The sequence below is a fragment of the Camelus dromedarius genome, chromosome 30 (genome assembly GCF_036321535.1).
Source record: "Camelus dromedarius isolate mCamDro1 chromosome 30, mCamDro1.pat, whole genome shotgun sequence".
Taxonomy (NCBI): Eukaryota; Metazoa; Chordata; class Mammalia; order Artiodactyla; family Camelidae; genus Camelus; species Camelus dromedarius.
In genome coordinates, this window is record NC_087465.1 from 6,688,677 (window position 1) to 6,703,766 (window position 15,090).

At 42.8% G+C, this 15,090-nt stretch overlaps 1 protein-coding gene across 8 annotated transcripts in view; it reads right to left on the reverse strand.

Annotated features, from left to right (window-relative positions):
* The window catches only part of ASPH (aspartate beta-hydroxylase), a 160,443-nt gene that overhangs the window by 128,754 nt on the left and 16,599 nt on the right, over nt 1-15,090 (reverse strand). The window contains exon 1 of one of the 8 annotated variants that reach the window (XM_064480838.1): nt 4,880-5,011. The exons of the other annotated variants lie outside the window; for them this stretch is intronic. Within the exon in view, the coding sequence (XP_064336908.1) occupies nt 4,880-4,889 (10 nt within the window). The 5' untranslated portion in view covers nt 4,890-5,011. Of the gene's footprint in view, nt 1-4,879; nt 5,012-15,090 lie in introns of those variants that run through there. 8 annotated transcript variants of the gene reach the window in all.

Here is a 15,090-nt window from a genome sequence, read left to right on the forward strand (position 1 = left end):
AGACAGGCAGAAGAAGGAAGGAAATTATTTATAGGAAACAGAGGTCGGGGAAGAAGAGAAGCCACACAGGACAGTTCATTCCTCCTCCTTCACGAAACTCACTGGGACCCACGGAAACAGGAAAAGGTTTTCACAATTGATCTCAATGCAGGAAACAGCTCTGTAAACTGCTGTCAACCAGAAGTGCCATGCATCACATTTGATATGTTTAATATACTTAACACTCTTCTGAAAATATTCTTACAGCCAAAAATAAGCAAAAGTAATGACAGTCAAGTGATATTAAGAGAAAATGGTCAATGCTGTCCTTAAAAGGATCATTAAAAACTCAAATTTCTCTTAAAAAGGGATATTATATAAATGTGAATAAATTAAAGGGATATGAGATACCCCCACATGCCCTTCAAGAAAAGGAAAAGCTTGTCAACCAGACAGCAGAGCAGGACGCTGTCCTCTCCTGGTGGAGCCCGGTCACCTCCTGATTCTCATAATGGTCCTGTCAGTGTTTCTCAAGAGGGCATTTCCAGATGTTTAAACAGGACAATCCTTCATCCTGTGTGACTGTTTCTTGCACTTCAGGGCAACGGGCATCCCTGGTTCTCGCTGGTCCCACAGGTAAGGAGCTCCCCGTGGTTATGACACGTAAACACGCCCCCAAATATTTCCAAGTGTCCCTACAAGGGCAGTGCCTGGTTGAGAATCACTGGAAGTAAGGATAGAAATAATCATCTGTTTTACAGAAAAAAGGTGAAATGACCCAAAGTCACCCAAACACAAGTTGGGCAGAGACAGGAATAAACCCTGACTTCTAATGGTCCTGAATTCCTTGATCCATATAAATGGGCCAAATTATGTGACTTCAGAAACCTCACTAGCTCTGACCTAGGACCTGCTTTCTGACTCTACATCCAGCTCTAATTAGGGAATACTGGCAGGGATATACTAGGGGCTCAGATCAAGCATATAGTACCCACTGTTCTTGTGAAAAAGAAATATACATTTTTTAAACCAACCACTAGATCAACTTTTCAAAAGGGGCCATAAAAACTGTATCAATCTTAGAGAGTGTACGTACGTATGTACACATCTTTATATATCTGTATTTAAGTATATAAACCAATGACCAAATAAAACAAATTTCATTCTTAAAGAAAAAGCCAATTTCCTTTTTAATGGTCTTTAAATATTAACAGACCCATCAATAAGAGCCAATGTGTAAATAATTCTATGATGAATCTACAGAACTATGCTTCCCAAATAGCATGTGGCCATCTAATTTCTTTCTTTATTTTCTTTCTTTCCTTCTTTCTTTCTTTCCTTCCTTCCTTCCTGTTTCTAACATGATCTATGAAAAGTCTCCTAAAAGCTGGCTATATAAACATAATTTATGCATTAAAAAATACTTGCTGGGCACAGGTCATAATGTTGCTTATTAAATCCACTTAAAACAGGCTTCACTGTTTTATGATCTGAACATAGCCATGGGAGGGGAGACTATGTAAAAATTTCTTCAATGTTGGTGGGGGAAAATGATGATTTCCAATATTTGTACGTGTCTGAAGCATAGGAATTATAAGAAGAACAATATAAAATAAAGCACCACTAAAAATTTAAAAAAGAAAAAAAAAAAGAAATAGTTTATGTAGGGGTACAGGAGCACCAGATTCAATACTGTGTTGTGTGTCTGATTTATTAAACTTTGATAAACATGAAGGCATTTTTAAGACTATATTTTAAAAACCCTTATTTCTTAATAACAAATCAATACATGCATACACACCCATTTGCATAGAATTCTAACTATAATAAGAATAATGCCCTCGGACAATATCTATTTACTTCCAAATAAGGCACTGTAATAGTTAATGACTAAGGCTGTTTCTCCCTCGGTTACTATCTAAGAATCAAACTTAATTTTTTTTTATTTAAAATAAATGTTAAAATGGCAGGAAAACTGGGTTCTTGTCTTATCTCCTCCAGGACATTCTGTCACTGACACCAGTCTCTGGTACTGTGTATTACTAACGAGAAAATAGTAACTAAATAAAGTTCATCCTTTTATTCATTCATTTAATGCATTTATTCAGCATTTATGTGCCAGACATGACACAATTTTTACTCCAGAATTAAGTTTTCAAAACGTGCACCTCAATAAAAGCACACCCCAGGCTATGCTATTTAAAAGAAGTTTATAAAGAAATAGCGAATAAAACTAAACAGTCATTTGAACTCAAAGCCCAACTCCTTCTCCACTTCTACCTCTCTCTTTTTTTTCCTTCTACCTCTTTTTTGAAGCAGAAGTGGAGGGAAATCCCTGAGATTCTCAAAAGGGAAGTATCATTTGTCCAAGTTAATTCAGTAATACTTATCTAAGTTGCTGGCCTCCAATACCAAATATACGTAAAAAGTGGAAAAGGGCTTTAAAAAAAAAATTATATGAATGCATTTACCAAAACAGAGAGAAGGGATCAGAAGGGGGAAGAGAGAGAAAAAACACAGCTTTACCTAGACTCTATTTACAGTTATTATAGACATGATTCTAATAACTTCAATCAAGTTTCCTAACTTACTGCACAAAACTAAAGGACAGACTTTAAAGACAGCCTAACCTAAAGGAGTGAGTTAAAGCAACAAACTGCTGATGGAAGAACAGCCCATAGAATGTCTGAACGCAGCAGGGCAGACATGAGACCTGGAAGAGAGCTGTGGCAGGAGGCCATTTATAACCGATGCTCAGAGGCAAACCCTGACTAGTCCCTAACTATTAAAATAACCTTTAGTACAAGGTAATAATGATATTCATATTAATTCTGTCATTAAAATATTATTTTAAAGTGTTTAAGAATACAAGATAAGTATAAATCTTGGAAAGATTATCATTCAAAATGTCTTTAATTAAACAGATTTATTATTTTTAAAGGTAAATGTCAAGAAAATAATTGGTGTGTGTTAGTTAGAATATGAAATGATTATTAGCATTATTTTATCCATCACCTTTATAACATCAAATAAATGAGGTGTTACTCTAACAGTATTAATCTTTTTACTGTTAATATTTACTAATTCCATAAAGGAACAAAACAGTAAATTATAGAAAGGAGTCTTTCCCAAGACATCATTTTCAGGGGAACTTTTTAATTGACACCAAATAACACACTCCTGATTTGTCACTTTGTAAATACGGTATGTCTAGTCCCAAAGGGCAGATTGGTTTCTGTCCAATGAAACTCAAAAAAGCACAGTAAGATAAACCCTTCAGAGAGTTCAAAACTCCCTAAGCAAACCTGAAACCAGCACTCTGTTCCAAATGTATTCTGGAAGCACACCTTGTAGCTGTCCCTCTCCTCTAAGATCAGAATCAATCTAAGAATCTTCATTTTACTTCCTGGCTCCACATTCACCCTGTAGCCCCAGGGATTAGTCAAAAACGTTTTTTAATGGGGGTTAAGAACACGGCAAGCACTGTGTGATTCATTTCCTTCCATGTTGACCCGTCAAAAGTAATAACCTCCAAATCAGATGTTCTCACACACCACCAAGCACAGAGAATTACCACGCCGAGCATGGAATGAGTCTGTCCGACATGAAGACTGGATCCAGGACAACAGGCAATTTTATTTATTTGGTTAAGGAAAGGGGAAGCAGAAGACGTACCCAAGTACCTGAACAGCAGCCCATTAATCAACTGGAACTACAATTAACTGAATGACAAATCAACCATTTGTGAGTTTTGGTGGGCTTTATCCTGGAGATTCCATATTTATGCCACATTTATACACATTGAACGTTTTTAAAAAACCCACAAAAACAACTCATCAAACTGATTACTTTTCCACGTTACAAAATGTTTCCCTTTGGGAGCCGAGGACGGTTAAAAGCAGGTCAGAAGTAACAGATGATTTTGCCTCACTGTGTAGATTAAGCAATCCAAGGGGAAGAGAATTGCCTTCTAAAGGAACTAAAACTTAGGTATATAAGTCATAACCTTCTTCAGGGCAACATGGGGCAGTTTATCAGAAGAGTCAAGTGACCCATTCTAACCATTTATTTAAAACAGTGTTCAAAGCAGAGATACTCATATTCTCCATACTAATAATAGAATCCTTCCAGTGGCTACTCAGGCAGCTGAGAGTTGGAAGCAGTCTTAATGCATCTATTTTTTTTTCTTAAATCCATTTTCAACATGAGACAATGTAGCTTGCCTTCAATCAAATGAAAAGACAATCTTAACCTACAAAGAAAAGCAAAAACAAACACATACAAAAAATGCAAATTCAACACACTATTAAAGAACACCTGAAGGTTAATGATTCAATTTAAGAAAACAAAAGAAAATCCTAGTGTCTTTTCTTTGCATTTATTGAGCAATGAATGAGTCTCTCTAATACGAACAATTTTGCTTCACAAAAATTAGGTCCGTTTCCACATATGGTTAAACCTTTGCTTGTGTGTGCTCTAAGTGTGCTCATTAATACAAGACAGGACTTACACAGCCCTTAAATTTCCTACAATTTTACATGAGAGCTGAATGCACACAATTCTTTAAATTCATTGGAATTAACTTATAAGACCAAGACAGACCACTTATTTATTTTTCTGAAGTTTGTAAAATGCAATCTTTGGAAGCACGATACACTAAAAGATATTCTAAGGTAAGACACTAAAACTTAGTATTCACATGAAAGACAGATTATTCCATGAAAAATTCAACTATCGTGAAAAATCAAAGTCGCCAGACGTTCAAAATAGAAAACGTAGAAGACGCAGTCAAAGCACTTAGCCAAAAATATCTCAAGAGCGCACAACTGAAAGGCAAGCTAAAAACTGTCAGCTAGAACCCATGCCACTTTTAACCCAAACAATAAAAATATACCTTTACCTTCAGCCATTTTGATGCCTTCAATCCATGAATAATATATACTGAAGAAAAAACCAGAGCCCTATCAGCAGGTACCAGGCACACCGCCTCCCTTCCCTGCTGGAGCCGCGGACTGGCCAGCCGCCCCTCGGGTGAGGCCTCCACGCTGAAACTGGACCTGACTGCAAACTCACAAGTTATTTTTAGAGGCCGCTTCCTCGTGGCCAAATACTGCTAATCGCTCAGGCTGAAAGCGCTCTGCTGACAGTCCGACAGCCTTTCTCCCACTAACAGGACTCCTTTCTGGGTTGGTCCTATCCCCCCCACCTCCAAACCCTAAAAAAAAAAAAAAAAAAATCAGGCATGCAGAAGAAAATGGAATGGAACAACCGTGCTGCTGGTGCGCTGGGTTTTTGTAACCAGTCTTTAATGGTTTTAGCCTAGGGACCAAGTCATTCAAAACCAAAACAAGTCTTGCTATACAACACAGCCCCACGCCCCGGGAACAGCTTGCATTGGGGTTTCAGGATCTCACCAAATGCCTGCATGGAAAGGCCACTACTTCAGTTTGTTTGAGTGAAACAGAGCCCTAAATGGTGAGAAATGAATTAATGCTCTAGAATTCTGATTCAGAGGCGTTCCCATCCAAGGCGAACTCCTCCGAAGGCACAAGTAGAGCAACAATAAAAACGTGTTTCCCTAAAGAAGGAGGGAGACAGAGGAAGGCGGGCAGGCTTGGAGGGAGGCGACGGGGAAAGAAGGAAGTGCAGCTGTAAGAGCTGTCACTTAGGGACCACCACCTCGGGCCCTGGAAAGAGACTGCACAACTGCACTCTGATTTCCTTCCACTCCCCTCCAGCCCCATCTCCGAATATTCTCTTCTGTGAAATAAAACCAGCCCAATTCCAGTACTGTTTATTCACTGATTTAACATGAGCGGCTCACAGAATTCCTCAGAGCTCGGGTTAGTACACTATATTAACTTAGCACAAACAGGATCCAGAGCGAGGCAGCAACCTTTCAACGTTGCTTACGTGTCTTTTATGCTTTCAGTCAAACTGAATTCTTCCAGTGCAAATTCAACAGTTAAACATTCCGAAAAGGAGTCAGCAACCTATGATACGGATATGTGATGGCCCAGAACCGGGACAGACTAGACAGGGCACCAGGGACAACTAGTCAGAACTGACCAGCGTCTTAGGTGTCCTGTCCCAGGAGCCACTCCCTTCCTCAGGGATCTATCTCACTGAAGTGAGTGTTTGCTAAAACGTTAGATGACCACGATTCATCTGCTGACAGGGGTGGAAGACCGATGACCAACCACCATACCAATTTATTAGACAAATATTTCAGAAGCTTCTTTTTGTTGTTCTCAGAGGGAGAGGGAGAGTGACAAGAGACCCTTCTTGGGACCACTGGAGACCAAGCCACTTCACTTACATGGTGAGTAGCCCGTTTCAGACTTCAGAGCCCTGGATCCAGTTCCGGCTACCTGGGAAGACATCAAACCTCTGGGCCTCGATTTCCTTGCCTGTACAACATGTCTTGGCGTGAATGAGGCATGCAGATGTTTGCGGAAGTCATGCATGCAACATATTTGGATTGAATCGATCTGGACATGTCTCCTCATCTCCAATACCCAGCTCTTTTCATGATCCTACCCTGCCATCAAGACTGCAGGGGCTGCTGGGGTCTCCTGTCTCCCTTCACAGGCCTGTGCAAGGCCAGCTGCATCCTAAATTCCAGGTCTGGGGCCAAACGCTGACCTGAGACAAGAACCACAGCTGCTAAGTGTGGGTACGCCTCCCCCTGAGGCTCCTTCAACACAGCTCCAATAGACCTCCTGCACAAGCCTTTGTCACACATGTTCACACGTCACAGACTTAACCTTCTCCTTTGTCTTCTGCAACAGTTCTACAGTCATTTCAATAAAATATCTTCTCTCCTCAGTTTCTCAATAACAGCATACCTGCTATTCTAGATCGAGTGTTTAGGATAAATCTCTCTGCAATAATATTTAATCTATCACATTTCTTAAGGAAAAAGAAATCCTGAATTTCAATTAACTATCTCTTATAAAAACTATAATAACAATACATTTTTATGGTGGGAAATGGTTATAAAACTTTAAAAAAAAGTAAATTTGCATACATCAAATCATGTTTTTAAAAGTCTAGCAAAGGGAGCTAAAGTAATATTAACTATTCCTTGTAACAGCTGCTGGGACCAACAGCAAACTCGCACTAGATCCAACCAAAGAGCAAGCTTCTACAACGTGCTCTGACACCGTTACCATCAGCCTGATGCTACCGGAGACCACAGGAGCCAAGAGCAATGACCACGGAGTCCCGGGCTCTGCCTGCCTCCAAAACCAACCAGGGGAAAAACCCATCACAGCTCTCATGGATCAGTGCTGACGCCGTCCCTCCCCTCACTCAAGCAGCTCTCACTGATAGCAGTGGTTCTCAAACTCTGGAGCACATCAAAGTCACCTGGAGGGCGGCTCAAATCACAGACTGCTGGGCCCGCCCCAGAGTTCCTGACTCCGCACATCTGGAGTGGGGCCTGAGAATGTGCATTCCTAGTAAGTTCCCAGGTGACCTGACCCTGCTGGTCTTGGGGCCACGCACACAGAATCACCGCACTGGCCCTCCTCATTCTCAGGTCTGCAGCGGGCAAAGGAGCTCTTGCTTTTCACTGAGTTCCAGGCTATCATTCCTGACCACCTAAAAAAGGAAAAAGAACAGCAGCAGAACCTGAGGTCCCGCCGCTCAGTTCCACGACCCTCCGCCACCATCGCCGCCATTGCCGCGGCCAGCGCCCTCTCCCCCGCAGTGAGGGCTTCTTCACTCGATTCCAGCCGTAACCATGGAATTTCAGCGTCCATTGGTGTGGCCAACACGTCAGGTTCTCTTGCCTTCATTTCTCCATCCCCAGTGATCTGGTCCCCTCCGTTCTATCCACACTCATTCCTACATTCTCACCATGGACCTTGTCACAGACCCAACTTAATTAGCCTCCCTAATCGCGTCTTCACTCCTGTTGAAATTTCTCCTGGCACAGCACCTAACAGACGATGCAGCCCTGCTAAGAAAGCTCTGCCTACTTGGATACATCATTAAGGACCACAGGGTACCACGAGATACCAAACGTGCAGTTCTTCAAGACAGAAGTAAAAACTTTTCATCTGTATATGGTCTCTGAGGCAAACATGAGCAAGTTTTACCATTCTAAACCTAATACTAAATAGTTTGCATTGCAGAAGTGAGCAAAGACAACTCAGCAGACACTGAGGACAATCTATTTAGACACGCCGCTCCCAGTCAGGGAATGCGCCCTCTACAAGGGAAGGTTCACGGTCTATTGAGTACATGATGCACAGAATAAAAACATCCACTCTGATCACAGCCTCCCGTGTTTCCAGCTTGTTTCCCCATCAGTTTCTTCTTGGGTCCTGTACTTCTCTTGCTTTTCCTTTTTCTTACCCCCTCTTCACCTCCTGCCTTCACATCTTTCCAAATCCGCCTTAAGAGTCCACAGTTCATCGTTTGAATCACTCCCTGACTCACTAAACTCCCCTGCGGCTCTATTCGCTCCCTGCCTCCATCTGCAGCAGTTGGCGCCCTGCACAGACACAGCTCTCCCCCCTCCGCACGGCTGCAAGGGCAGCGGGGCAACCGAGTGAAGACCAGACACAGGGCACAGTGAGCCAAGGGCAGCCAGCCCTTGGGACTGCCTGTCAGTCCCATCACATCCCTCCAGAGCTCACTGTCCCCTTCTCCACGATGACTGTGTCTAACGTCTCTGCCTCTGGTCGATCTTCTCAAACTCAAAAAAAACCACCAAAGCCTCTTACATCACAGAGAAGACAGAACCGTCAGCAGGAAGCTGTCTTGACTGGGCACTGCCGACCATCACAAACTGAAATTCACCTGCATTCATTCTCTGCGTTGCTCCTAATGCCTCCACCCCCTCCACCCTCGGCGGCCTTACACCCTGTCCTGTCACTCTCCTGTACACCGGGCTCTGCCTTTACGACATCCTCCCTCCACCCACAGCTGGCCCCTGCCCTTCCTCCTCCCCACCACAGATGACATTCTCAGCAGAGCTGCCACTTCACTGCTTTTGTTTTCTAACCACCTGCCGACTCCTTACAACCTGGAGGTTGCAATCTGGCTTCTGCACGTGCCTCTGGTGTAGTAGCTCCATTGTCACACCAGTCACCTCCAGGTCATTAGACTCAATGGAAAATTTCCAGTCCTCACCTGATTTGTCCTCTCAGAAGAATTCTCCCTCCTTCTTAAACATTTTCTTCCCTTGGCTTTCATTAGTTCAGAATCATCTGGTATTTCTCCGGCCTTTCTGGACATTCTAATCCCTAATCTCCTTCGCTAGTTCATTCTCCTCTAGTTGACTTTTAAATGTGGGAATTCCGTAAACCTTGGTCCTATGCCAGCTTCCTCGTTGATTTTACCTACCTTCTATATGGCTTAATTTCTTCTTTCCTTTAAGCTCCAAACCCACATATCTGTCTCCTCAACATCCCATGTGACTGACTTACAGAAACCCTGAACTTTGCATCTACACAATCGAACCCGTGATCCCTCCCACCTCCTCTCTACTGTTCTAAATCTCATAAGCCTTTCCATCAAGCCAGTTGCTTCAACCGAAAACCTGGGGTTCATCCTTGACTTTATACTCTCCTCTTTTCCCAAACGCTTATCTCTCAAATCAGAGTTTCTCCATCAGGCAAACAGGTTACAACTATGTCAACATATGAACTCCCCTCATACTTGGGTTATCCTTGTCTATGGACCCCAGTGTGATATTTTAAAAAGCAATTTGTGTGCAGCATGACATGAAAAAGTGGGAAATTGTGTCTGAAATGACCCACAGTTCCGCCTCTTCACTGTGGTCATCCAAATCCATTAGCGTCCTCTCCTAGACTATTACAACGCCTTAACATAAACTTCATTGCTCCAGACAGCTGCCAGGATGATTTTTTAAAAATCTGATTCTATCATGACCCTGTTAAAATCCCTCAATGGCTTGACAGTATTCTTAGGATAAAATTTAAATCTTCAGTGTGGCCTTTAAGACCCCACTTGACATGTCCCCAGTCTGTCACTCGGGATTTAGTTTCATGCCACTTCCCCAAGCTGTCTATACTCCAGCCACAAAAACACACACCATGCGCTGTCCTGTCTTGAGGCAAGACCTCGGCACAGGCCACTCCCTCTTCCTGGGATGCCAGCACTGCTGCCCCCAGCCCAGCTCCCCCTCCCACTCCACTTCAAGGAAGCATTTCCGAATATCCTCTCACAGTAGCATGGACTTCTTCAAAGTGTTATTTCACTGGTAATTAGACAACTACAATAATTAAGTTTCTTAATCTCTTCCTAACTCCAGAATGCAAGTTTCATGCAAGTTTAAGACTGAATCTGCCTTATTCATTCCTGTACGTTTGCCTGGCACCAACTTGCTAAAAAAGCAGGTAAATTCTTTCTCAAATCCTTGATATTACACGAGTAATCAAACCTCTTCCTGCTAACACTTCAGAAGTAAGGGGGCAAAGGCACTGGAAAAACGGTCCAACAAGTGCCAGGTCACTTCGGGTTTCCTCATCTCCAGGAAATTTAATGATCCTAAAATTCATTCCTAAGAAGAAAAGACCTACACATTCTTCAGAAAGAGAGAGCTCAAGCACAAAGCCCAGGGGCTCCTGACGGACCCACACTGGGCCCTGGGTCAGATCAATTCCCCACTGATCTTGGCTGACTGACACCCAGGTTGAATGCAGAAGGCCCCAGCACGAACGAGGTGCAGAACCCCGCTCATCTGGTCCGACAGGCAGACCCCTCACGCAGCTCCTAACTGCGCGGAAAAGGCACAAGTGGCCAAAGGCGTGAGCCGGGGGAGCCGTGGGTTTTAGAATTTCATAAGACAAGAATGAGAAAGTCATTTCCATTTGCATCAGGATAAGAAAGGCAAAGTGAAGTATTAGCAACCCCTCTCTCTATCAGCCTCAGGATATGGCTCAGAATCCTTGTATGCTATTCTCTGGAACCCCGCGTTGAGGAAACACTGCCCCGGCAGACGCCTCTGTCTGTCACTACTGATTCCCTGCAAAAGGGAACAACTGAATCAGAACATGGATCCATCAACTCCACCTGGGGAATCTGTGATGGACCAAAATGCCATTGGTAGGAAGCTGAAAACACAACAGAAAGGGTAATTGACACAACTATGCATCACAAAATATTCTAGGGACAGCCAAGAACCCTTCACTTAATAAATTCATAATAATGAAGCTGATAAAAAAATAATAAAAAACAAGAACGAATGCAATTGTAAAATTGCATAGTAAAAAATTAACTTTACCCCAAGAGAGGTTTGGCTTTTGCCCTTGCCTACGCGGAGGTCCCTGGAATGTTCTGCCTGATAGGAGTGATTCGTTTGCTTGGGGGCTTTGACCATCAGACAGTCTAGCAATGTGATTTACGATGAGGCTTTGGGACCAGCTGTATGGCTGTACCAGTTAAGGCCAGTCACGCTTGCAGTATGTGATGGGGCCCCAATTAAAAACCTCTGGGTACCCAAGGCTCAGATGAGCTCCCCTAGTTGGCAATACTCCATATGTGCTGTCACACGCTGATGTCCCTGAGGACAAGGGGACCTTTGTGTTTGGAACCTTCCCACGTTGCCCTGCGTCTCTTCCTTTACCTAATTCTAATTTGTATCCTTTCCCTGTAATAAAACCAATGGTGGGTAGAGTACTTTCCTGAGTTCCAAGTTATCCCAACAAATTATCAAACCTGAGATTAGTTGTGGGGACCTCCAAAATTGTGGCCAGCTGGCCTGAAGCGATAGCAGCCCTGGGGACCCCCAAACCTGTGGCTGGTGTCTGCAGTGAGGGCAGTCTTGTGAGGACAGTTCCCTTGGATGGTTCAGTTTACCTGACTCCTTGCAGAAATCATGACCAATTAAATGTATCGATGACTCGTTAACAGTGTCCTTCCCCCAGATTACAGGAACTGCATCCTTTCTTACATACGTGTCTCCAGTGGAAATTCCATAGCTTTGCCAAGAGCTAAATAGCCAACCTTTGTAGAAAAATGAACCTCAGTTTTCAACAAACTTGGTAAAGTACGAATATTCATTTATAAATTCCAAAAATTCCCTGTCTAAAGCCAAAGGAGAGAGAGGTCCTGCAGGAGGATCCCTCGTAGAGACCAGGAGTGCCTGAGGACTGGCAGCAGCCTTGATGGCCCACCCTAAGCCGAGATGAGCAGGACAGAGAACCCATCGGGGAGGGACAGCTGCAGAGAAAAAGCAGCAGCTACCAAGCATTCGGCACGCCTGGCAAGGTGTCAGCTTCCCAGGACCCGAAGATGGCAGTAAGGGAGGACCAGGGTCTACAGTATCTTGCCAGTATCTCACTCAGTAGGGTTGACTGCCAGGCAAGGGGCCCCCAGGAGCAAGAAAGAGGGGAGTGTTCTATCAGGAGTGGACGTCCAGGAGGGTTGGAAGAAGTCATACGCTGTGGGGAGGTCCCACCAGGCCTTCCAAAGAATTCACACAGGAAGCATTTGAGTGCCTGTCACTTGTGGGCAACTGTGGTCAGCTGTCCTATCAACTGATAGGGACTGTGAGGGCACAGGCCCTTCCTTCTCCTCCTCTCCCTTCCCCAGCTCTCTTGCTGAGCCAGAGCCCGCAAGAGGCAGGGAGGGCACCACCCCAAAGCAGATCATGCGGAGGGGGTGCAACACCACCTCCCCACTTCAGGCCCCCCTGCCTTCCTGCCAGTAGGAGACAAAAACTGTATTGAAAATGAGATCATATTTAAACCAGACAGACTTTTGGAAATAGAGGGTGACTGTGGTATAAAGGAATCTGTCCCAGAGACAGTCAAGAGCCTCTGCTACCCAGAGACTCATCTGGTCCAACAAACCACAAAGACTGGAGGAAAATGATGCTTCATATAACAGCCTGTTAGACAAAGACTGTGAAATAAAGCAGCTACAAAATGTGGTTGCGTATGTTAGGCTGACCCATAAAAAACCACCAGCATTTGACCATTTTTGACCCATAAAAATGATTATTTCATGTGATTCAAACAAACAATACATGAATATTTTCAAAATATTTTATTATGAAAATTTCTGAACACACAACACAGCTGAAAGAATTTTATGTAGAATACTCATAATGTATCACTTAGAGTCAACGATTAATGTTGTATTGTCTTGCTTATGGCATATCTATTTGTCCTTCTACATCAAGCCATTAATCCATTTTTCATGTCTAATGCATTTCAAAATAACCTGCAGACATCAGCACAGTTCTCCTAAGGACTTCAGCTTCTATATAATAAAATACAGTTCAATATGTATCATTTTTACATACAATTTACATAAGATGAAATGCCCTAATTTTAAGTGTACATTCCCTGAGTTTTCACGAAAAAAATGCACTGTGCATATACAATGAAATATTACTCAGCCATAAAAAAGCCACTTGCAGCAACATGGGTGGACCTAGAGATTATCATATTAAGTGAAGTAAGTAAGATAGAGAAAGGCAAACATCATATATTACTTATATGTGAAATCTAAAAAAATGATACAAAACCAGAAAGACTCACAGACATAGAAAACAAACTGGTTACCAAAGGGGAAAGGTGGGGGAGGAAGGAATAAATTAGGAGTTTGGGATTAACATATACATACTACTATGTAGAAAATGGGTAACAAGAACCTACTGTACAGCACAGGGAACTATATTCACTATATTCAAACTATATTCAGATACTATGTTACAGTATCTTGTAAGAACCTATAATGGAAAAGAATCTGAAAAAGAATATATATATGTTATGTATGTATGAAACTGAATCACTCTGCTGTACACCTAAAACTAACACAACATTGTAAATCAACTGTATTTCAAAAAAAAAAACACTGTGTGACCCAAATCCCTGTCAAGACACAGAACATGAAGGCCACCCTAAGCTCTCTCAGGCCCTCACCAGCCACACTCCAGACCAGCCCGAACCCCAGGGGCAGCCCCACTGTTCTGCCTTTTTTTCACTATAGGTTGGTTCTGCCTGTTCTTGAAATGTCATAAAAATGGCCCCACACCGCAGGTGCTTGCTTGTGTAAGGCTTCCCTCCCTGAGCCTGACGTTCCGGGGAGCCATGGAGGCTACGCACAGTGGTACCCCGTTCCTTCCTGCTGCTGGAAAGTGTTCCGCTGGACAAATACACCAGGACATACCAGAGTGTATTCTCCTATTGGTAGAAGCCGGAATGTTTCCCATTTTGGACTAGTACAAACAAAGCTGCTGGGAACATTCTTGTACAAGACTATTACTTGTGTATTAGGAACATATGCTTGCTTTTATCCCGGTTAAGTAACTCGGAGCAGAATGGCTGGGTTACAGGGCACAAGTTCACTCAGTGGTACAAGAAACTGCCAGACCTTTTACCGAAGTGGCTCCACCATTTCATGCACCCACCAAGAATGTATAAGAGTTCTTTTGTTCTGCAGTCTCGCCAGTATTTTTTGGTGTTGTCAGTCTTTTTAATTTTAGCCACTCTGACGAGCATGCAGTGGCATCTCACTGTGGTTTAATTCCCATTCCCCTGAGAGCCAGTGTTTCAGCACTTTTTTCATGTGCTTATTAACCACTGATGTATCTTTATGAACTGTTTATTCAAATCTTTTGCACACTTGCCTATTTTTTAATTGTTTTTTTTTTTAATTGAACTGTAGGAGTTCTTTGTATTTCCTGGACATGTCTCCTTTAACAGATACATGTGTTACAAAATGTTCTCCCAGGCTATGACTGTCCTACTCATTTTCGTAAGGTATCTTTTAATGGGAAGAAGTTTTTAATTTGGACGATGTCTAACGGATTAATTATATATATATATATATATATATATACACATGTATATGTATATGTATATGTACATGTATATGTCACCAAATTGGAAAATGTTACTTAAACCTTGGCAGGCTTCCCATGCTTTACATTCTGAAATGTGACACCTATTTCAGCACTTTTTACACAATCGCAGGACCTGTGACACAACTGTCCACAGAAGTCAGTTACTGGCTCCAACACTGTGTGGGTGAAAAGAACAGCCATGAAACTCAAGTCCAGGAAGTCAGCTGAACGTCTGCTAGTGGTGGGTTATCACGGAGTAAAAGCAAGAGAATTTTGATAAT